The sequence below is a fragment of the Primulina huaijiensis genome, chromosome 14 (assembly GCF_012295235.1).
Source record: "Primulina huaijiensis isolate GDHJ02 chromosome 14, ASM1229523v2, whole genome shotgun sequence".
Taxonomy (NCBI): Eukaryota; Viridiplantae; Streptophyta; class Magnoliopsida; order Lamiales; family Gesneriaceae; genus Primulina; species Primulina huaijiensis.
The window spans coordinates 14,075,798-14,084,334 of NC_133319.1; the positions used below are offsets into that span (position 1 = coordinate 14,075,798).

Here is an 8,537-nt window from a genome sequence, read left to right on the forward strand (position 1 = left end):
TTTCTACCCTTTTTTCTTGTCAAAACTCTACCAAAAACCCACCTTGGGATGCAAAGGAGTCGAGTGCTCGTTGTTGGAAGGAAGAACGAGGAAGAAAAGCGAATAACGAAAGAGAAAAAAATCAAATTTCCCTTGGCTTGCAAAAGAAAATAGCCATTGTTCCTTCTCCATACCATTTGGCCGCTTTTTCCTTTTCGTGAATTCTTGTATGTGTTTCGTGGGGTGTGTGTGTAGGTGTTTAGGGGTGTGTGTCTGTTTAGGGTTAGTTATTTAAAAAAAACAAAAGGCTTTTTAATTACTTAATTAATGTGCTTAATCAAACCTAGTTTTTAAATAATTAATTAAGCCAATTAAGATTAATAAAATCATCAAGCCTCAATTTAAAAGATTTAAAAACTCCTATTTCCTAAAATCTCTTATAAATTACATAAAATTCTTTGATCTCACTAATTAATTTAAACTTGACCTTAAAAATACAATAGTTCTTAAAATATTTAAAATAAATATTTTCTTAACCAAAAATAAAAATTTAGCTTTTAAATCTTTAACACTTTAATCGTCTCCGGTCCTCCGTTCCGGACAACCACCGATATTCGTTTGAAAATATTTAAATCATGAAATCAAACAAAATTACACAATTAATTATTTATTTACTCCAAATATATCATTCATGTATCCAAAATCATTAAAATATTTTAGCAATTTAATAATTTTCATGCATGCGGTCTACGTGGACTGATTTTCGAGCTTTACTGGAACAGTTTTCTCATTTAATCATTATGAACTTTTTTCATATCTCTTAAGTGGATGAACATGTCTTGATCTTGCTAAACATTTTTTTTTGTTGAGGGTCTTGTAGAGGATGTCCTTTGCCAAGTTGTCAAAGTTTGCTTTCTTCTTATCCTATGAGGTCCATTCTGACTGTTGTTTTCGATCATATGTGGCGCGCCCTCTTATATGGATATTGTTGTATTAGATTTGAGAATCTTCATTGGACCCTCAGTGATGACATACCACGTCATCTTCTTGTTCTTCTAAATTTTACTGCACACATATCTTTATATCATCATTATCTTCTTTTGAGAACATAAGAATCTTGTTAAAAGATGTCATTTACAATATATGATTAGCAGAGTTTAAGAAAAATCGCTCTAATAAAAAAGAGTTTAGAAGGGGTATGAATGAACTCTTTAAAAATAAGCTGGTTATAATAATTATTAGTAGTCAAAATCTTTTCTTGAACAGTTAGGTTTAATTGGACAACTTCAAATGATTTTGAGAACAGAAAACGGTCCAATTAGACTTAGTGATAAAGTATATATTCAACGCAATCAACAATTAACAAGGAAGTTGGAATTAAGCAAGCATATACGACAACAACCTACTTTGACTTATCATTAACTAAATCAAAACTCTTAGTGACATCTCAACATAAACTCTGGTTGTTTAAGAACCTTCGGTTCACTAAAAAATAATACAACCACCAACTATTAGCTTTGACAGTTGGAGTTGGCAGGTAGCACAAAGTGATCCTTAAAAGAATTGATATAAATTGATATGCGTGTGCTAAGTGAATAACTTGGTATTGAAAGAATAAGTGTGCTTTAAGAGTTCCAGATTGAAAACTTGAATCTTGTTAATAGAATCGTTGTCTCTTGGTTGTTTTTCTATCTTCTGAATCTACATATTTATACTTGAAAAGCTAAAATAGTCGGAAAAATTTTAACGCTCGTTTGTACTAAATTTCAACATAATGAGATTGTCAACTTCTCTTAACCATAAGCCGCATTAAATGCTCATTTAATGTTTTCATTTAATGTTTCTTTGCTCTTTACGACTTCGGCTCTTAGCTTATGATAAGTTGATTGAATGTTGACATTTTTGGAAATATTCATGTCCATCGAGAGTTTGTACGATAGTATGCTTATCATTTATCTGATTGTCATTGAACGGTTTGACTTGGAATATACATTATAATTTTTTAATGTCTGACCGATTAGAATTGAATTATCAGACTTTAAGTGCATGTAAGATAGAGCAGTACGATTGGAAATATATACAAGTGATGATCTCCTGTTTATAGCTTGAGCTCGTGATACTATGTTGAGAGGTCTTATTTGTCCAACGGCTAGAAACCTTAAAATACATACATTTATCAAAATTTAAGGTAACAAAATTATTCCAACAATTATTACTGTTGTTTTCATTATTGAATTTATAATAATAATAATTAATACTTGTAATTATTAATATTATGATGGTTAATATTTTTCTTATCATCTAATATTAATTAGGTCTGACAACCGTCTTAATATGTTAACAATGAGATATCCTCAATTTCCAAAACACTAAGAGGTTGTATTTGAATGTACATATTTCAAATTTATGGATTTCAAATATATTTATGTTGTATATGAATGGATGAATTTCAAATCCATTTGTTCCAAATATATTTTTGTTGTTTTAGAGAAGTAAAATTATAAACTTCAAATTCATCTATTTTATATAATGTTTCATATTAATTATGATGAATTTTGAGTTTATATAATAACAAGATATTTGAAATTCATTTTACTTTCTGTAACTATTGTGTAAATAATTAAAGTAAGAATTTAAGATTTAATTTATGAAATCATTTTTAATTATAAAATAATAATCGAAATCTATAGATTTTAAATCCATGTAAAGACAATCTTAAACGTAATTTTTTTGTTCTTTTGAGAAACTTAAAATCCTACCTTGTATAATATTTCATTTTTCAAATACTTTGTTCCAAATGCACCCTAAAATCTACTCAGGACTGATTGAGAATCCCTCCACCCCACTGTCCCACGAATGTCTCAGATTTGATTCCATTCCCAAAACCTAACCTAATGCGACAGTTCCGCAGTTCAAGCGCTAGTCCTGTATTCTAGATTGAGCTTTACCCCGTCGAACCAGAGGATTCTTCGAAGTCGGAGTCACAGGGTGCCGGTCTTGTTCCTTCGGCTACCTTTCCGAACAATCGGAATTTCGTGCTTCTGTCAGATCCCCCTCTAGTGCCATGGTGATATCACAGGAGTTGTATCCAAGTGAAGAGGACTACCTGTATGAAGAAGAAGTGCTCCGCAACCCTAACAACGTCAAGCTGTGGTGGCGGTATTTAATTGCCCGCGGAGAAGCACCTTTCCGAAAGCGTGCCATTATTTATGAGCGTGCTCTCAAGGCATTGCCAGGAAGCTACAAGCTTTGGCACGCGTATCTCCGGGAACGCCTTGAGCTGGTTAGGAATCTGCCTATCAATCACGCACAGTACCAAACCTTGAACAACACGTTCGAGCGAGCTCTGGCTACAATGCATAAGATGCCCCGCATTTGGATGATGTATTTGCAGTCGTTGACTCGGCAGAAGTTGATTACCAAGACACGGCACACGTTTGATAGAGCTTTGTGCGCTCTCCCAGTTACGCAACATGATAGGATTTGGGAATATTATTTAGTCTTTGTTTCGCAGAAGGGTGTACCTGTTGAAACTTCTCTGAGAGTGTACAGGAGGTACTTGAAGTATGATCCGAGTCATATCGAGGATTTTATTGAGTTTTTGGTTAATTCAGAGTTGTGGCAGGAAGCCTCGGAGAGGTTGGCAGGGGTTTTGAATGACGATCGGTTTTACTCTTTAAAGGGGAAGACAAAGCACAGGTTGTGGCTGGAATTGTGCGATCTGCTGACACAACATGCTAGTGAGGTGTCAGGGTTGAATGTGGATGCAATAATTAGGGGTGGAATTAAGAAGTTTACAGATGAGGTTGGAAGACTTTGGACATCATTGTCGGATTATTATATTAGGAGGGGTTTACTGGAGAAGGCCAGGGATATTTTTGAGGAAGGGATGACTACAGTGATTACAGTGAGAGACTTTAGCGTTATATTTGATGCTTATTCTCAGTTTGAAGAGAGTATGTTATCCATTAAGATGGAAAATATGGATCTTAGTGATGATGAGGATGACAAGGAGAATGAAAATGAAGAGAAGGAAGAAGAAGAGGAGGATGACAGGTTGGATTTTGAGAAGTTGAAGAAGAGAATCGACACATTTTGGTTGAAAGATGATAAGGATGTGGATTTGAGGTTGGCAAGGTTGGAGCATCTGATGGATAGGAGACCAGAGTTAGCTAACAGTGTGCTCTTGAGACAGAATCCTCATAATGTAGAGCAGTGGCACCGGAGAGTTAAGCTCTTTGAAGGGAACCCCACAAAGCAAATTCTTACTTACACGGAGGCAGTGAGGACAGTAGATCCAATGAAGGCTGTTGGGAAGCCACATACTTTGTGGGTTGCATTTGCTAAGTTGTACGAGAGTCACCGAGATGTTGCTAATGCCCGGGTGATTTTTGACAAGGCAGTGCAGGTCAATTTTAAGGCTGTGGACCATCTGGCCAGTGTTTGGTGTGATTGGGCGGAGATGGAGCTTAGGCACAAAAATTTTAAGGGCGCACTAGATTTGATGCGTCGAGCTACCGCAGAGCCATCAGTTGAGGTCAAGAGAAGAGGTAATTTCTCCTAAATGTTTGCGATTTTCTTTTTTCTTGTTTGCTCTTTTAATATGGTTAATCTCTGTTGGAGCTGTGAAGTTACAGAACTAGCTGTCATATATTTTCAAACTTCCAAGGGAAGCTGCAATAGGTTCTTTCAGTTAATTGCACTCATTTGATTGTTCTTCTATGGCACGAGGAAATTACCTTGCCACAACAACTTGTAGCCAAATTTGAGAGAATAATCACAATGAACTAGTACCATCCCTGTGAACTTCAATTTTACATTTAGAAGGGATAGAGTATTGAGAAAATTATGAAGCGGCTGAAAATGTGCAGTTATGTTAAGAACGTGAGGCGGTGTATCTGAACCGTAAGGGAGCACCAAATATGGGGTTGCAATTTGTAATACCTAGACTAAGACCTCAAAAAGCCTCTACTTAGTAATTTTTATCAGATGCGGCCTATTCTATCCTAAATCACTCAGTTTTTATATAGTTTGAATGAGACTAGGCATCCAAATTGCATTATTAATCTGTTTTTTTTCTTCGATTGGTTGAAAGGATGACCTATCTCTCAGTTGTAAATTCTATTTTTATTAACGAATTTCATTTCTTAGCGAAAAAATGGAATAGTGAAATATGCAGAGTGTTCTTTTTCGCATTAGCACTGCCATGAGCCATCTATGTTGCCCACTTGTTCCACGAATAGCGATCTTGAATATTTGTTCTCTCGTTTATGCAGTGGCTGCTGATGGCAACAAGCCGGTGCAAATTATACTTCACAGGTCTCTTAAACTTTGGACGTTCTATGTGGATTTGGAGGAAAGCTTGGGCAGCCTGGAGTCAACTCGTGCAGTTTACGAAAGAATATTGGATTTGAGAATAGCCACACCCCAAATTATTATAAACTATTCAATGCTCTTAGAAGTAAGTTGGGAATTCTCTTGTGGTCTTTCTTTTTTCTCTAGTTTTCCCTTCAAATTTATGGTTGTCTGACAGATTTATTTTCACACGAGATTTTCCCAGGACAACAAGTACTTTGAAGATGCTTTTAAGGTTTATGAGAGAGGTGTGAAGATTTTCAAATACCCCCATGTGAAAGATATCTGGGTCACTTACCTTTCAAAGTTCGTCAAGAGATATGGGAAATCAAAACTAGAACGAGCTCGAGAGTTATTTGAGCATGCTGTTGAAATGGTTTGTCCATTTAATTATATTCTTCAACTATGATAATTTTATTAATGTGGATTGGTGTGTGTGTTTTGCATTTCTGTCGACTGAACTTCTATAATTAGTGAAAATGTGAGCCAGAGGATTCAGAGTGAAGTTTCGTGGTTATTTGGTGTTCTTTTATTTTTTTGAAATGTGCATTAGAACCATTTTATTTTATTAAAGAACTGATGTATCATATAAAGATATATTTGAATGATCTGGAATTCGGTTTTGTGCTGAGTGCAGTGTCTCTACCTGGTAGTATGTTAAAAATCATAAAATTTTGAGGGTGCTGGAACAACATTCATTGATGAGTTTGTCAGCGGCTATTTTTTGGTTGAAATCTGTATCTTTGGTGATTAGTCTATCTAGCCACGCTAGATCGTATCCCTAATTAAATCGTCTAAATATGGTTGCTGTGTCTGTTTACTCCCTTTCAGGAAAACTTTTAACTACAAAGAAACCTTACCGTTTGTGTTCATTTGCTTGTGGATTATTTTTTGGCATATTTCTTTATAAAATCATGCTTGCTAAATATATTGACATAACCAGGCACCTGCAGAAGCAGTGAAACCTCTGTATCTTCAATATGCAAAGCTAGAAGAAGACTTTGGTCTGGCTAAAAGAGCAATGAGAGTATACAATCAGGCAACAAAAGCTGTCCCTGCTAATGAGAAAATGGGCATGTATGAAATATACATTGCCCGTGCTGCTGAAATATTTGGCGTACCAAAAACGAGAGAGATTTATGAGCAAGCAATAGAATCTGGCCTCCCAGACAAAGATGTCAAGGTTATGTGTTTGAAGTATGCAGAACTTGAGAAAAGCCTTGGAGAAATTGACCGCAGTCGTGCATTATATAAACACGCTTCACAGTTTGCCGACCCTAGATCTGACCCCGACTTCTGGAATAAATGGCACGAATTTGAAGTGCAGCTTGGGAATGAAGATACTTTCCGAGAGATGCTCCGAGTTAAAAGAAGTGTTTCTGCAAGCTATAGCCAGGTAGAAGTTTTGCTTGTTTTGGTCACATGGCTATTATTGTTCAGTTTTTTTTTGGTTTCTCTGCGCCTCCTGACATTTTTCGAGCGTTAGCCCTAATTCTCCTAGTTCCCATTCCAGACACACTTTATCCTTCCAGAGTATTTGATGCAAAAGGATCAGATGCAGACCCTTGATGAGGCAAAGGATGTACTTAAGAAAGCTGGTGTAGATGATGATGAAATGGCTGCCCTTGAAAGGCAGTTAGTCCCTACTCTCAATGATACCAAAGTGAAAGATAGTGGTAGACGACTAGGATTTGTCAGCGCTGGGATGCAAAATGAAGGTGAGTCCCTATCAAATAGGGAGGATATAGAGCTTCCAGAAGAAAGTGATTCTGAAGATGATAAGGTTGAGATAGCCCAAAAAGATGTTCCAACAGCCGTATTTGGAGGTCTGGTGCGGAAAAGGGAAGAATCTGAGGAAGACGTGGAAGCTCCTGATTCAACTATTACTGAAAGCAAAGATAATGATGCCCATCTTGGTGCTTTGGAGAGAATAAAAAGGATGAGGCGAGGCGCATAGATGTTCAGCCTTTCTCTTCAATTTTTTCGGTATGAAATTTTTGCTGCTTTATATGGTTAACCATCTGCTAGATAACTGTCTTCCATATGGGAATCTGTCTGGGCTTTGTAGCGAAGTTTGCTCTTTACTTCAATAGTTCTTCTCACTATCGAGCTGAGTGTATAATTTGCATTTGTCATTCTCCTTAATCTTTTTCATCGCCCATTGTTTTGTGAATCTTTTGTAATAGATAGGCGTTGTATGACTGAATTAATCTACTTAATGGTGGTGCACCTCATTTTCCAAGAATACATACCTGGATTCGAAACAAGCAGGGCGTTGGTAAAATTTAAAGGAAACCGATGTGCATTTTTTCCATGAATCTGTTTTTCTTTTCAGATTCCATGTATCTAAATTTTGGTTAGCAGAGTTTAATAATGACATCTGTGATTTTACTTTTGTAGTTCTATAATTTATGCCAAGTTGCTAAATTTCCAACTTTACTAGAAGCCAGAACTTCCATCATATTCCAATCTGTTTGAACATAAGCGAGATTACGGATAGTTGAAGAAAGAACAATTTTGTTGGAGGCCTTATTTGATGTCTCAGTTTGGTCAGATTCGCTCTTCCATTGAAAACTCCATCCACCAAGTTTAATATGTATGCGAGCCAGGTATAAACTGGATATGCCCCTAGTAAAAGGAATTTTGCTAAATCTTGAAACCAACTGCGATGCTCAATATGTGACGACATGTCATGATAGAGGCTGCTTCTTCAGGTCGAGTAACAGTCTTCGTCACGATCTGCAAATGCAAAAGAAGTGTTGAGGGAAAGCACAGCTCAATTTATGGAATAAGTTATTGGTGTACTCTAGCTAGTTCAGTGCATGGTAACTTCGATCTATTTACATGGATCAAACACTTGAAATAGCAATTAGTAGTTGGAATCCCCTGTTTTTCGAAGTATTGGTAGCTTGTCTCGGCCAAGAGAAGTTACTTTCCACTTGTAAATGGGAATTTCCTGGGCTGAGTTAATATCTCAGAAAGCTGCCTGTAGCATTCATTTTCCATTAGTTTACCATCTCTAAAATCCATAGCTCCTGTATTTCATTTATGTTGTCCATTGTTTCAACATATCTCATTTGTATCCAAACTGAAGTGTCAGATCTGTCATGGTTGATCTGGTCATGTCTGTGAAGTTATTCATTGTCTCCAAAAAAGAGGACGAGAGTCTCGTCTGTTTTGTTATCTTGGAATCGACTGTTAGA

The 8,537-nt window shown here is 36.4% G+C and overlaps 1 protein-coding gene across 3 annotated transcripts; it reads left to right on the forward strand.

Annotated features, from left to right (window-relative positions):
- Positions 1 to 2,794: 2,794 nt before the first annotated feature.
- On the forward strand, positions 2,795 to 8,537 carry LOC140956944 (uncharacterized). 3 transcript variants are annotated; one of them, XM_073413922.1, is made up of 6 exons: positions 2,795 to 4,529; positions 5,256 to 5,440; positions 5,540 to 5,710; positions 6,278 to 6,730; positions 6,848 to 7,320; positions 8,049 to 8,537. In XM_073413922.1, the coding sequence occupies exons 1-5, from the start codon at positions 3,044 to 3,046 to the stop codon at positions 7,289 to 7,291; spliced, it is 2,739 nt and encodes a 912-aa protein (XP_073270023.1). In that variant the 5' UTR covers positions 2,795 to 3,043; the 3' UTR covers positions 7,292 to 7,320; positions 8,049 to 8,537. The 3 variants fall into 3 exon arrangements, with proteins under 3 accessions (XP_073270023.1, XP_073270022.1, XP_073270021.1); XM_073413921.1 differs by lacking the exon at positions 8,049 to 8,537 and adding an exon at positions 7,735 to 8,009; XM_073413920.1 differs by lacking the exon at positions 8,049 to 8,537 and having other exon boundaries at positions 6,848 to 7,601.

Excerpts from the sequence above, each read along its gene's own strand:
- LOC140956944 (XM_073413922.1), top strand. The coding sequence starts at position 3,044 with ATGGTGATATCACAGGAGTTGTATCCAAGTGAAGAGGACTACCTGTAT. Across the intron at positions 4,530-5,255 it reads AGTTGAGGTCAAGAGAAGAG|TGGCTGCTGATGGCAACAAG; the intron begins GTAATTTCTCCT and ends TCGTTTATGCAG. Across the intron at positions 6,731-6,847 it reads TTTCTGCAAGCTATAGCCAG|ACACACTTTATCCTTCCAGA; the intron begins GTAGAAGTTTTG and ends TTCCCATTCCAG.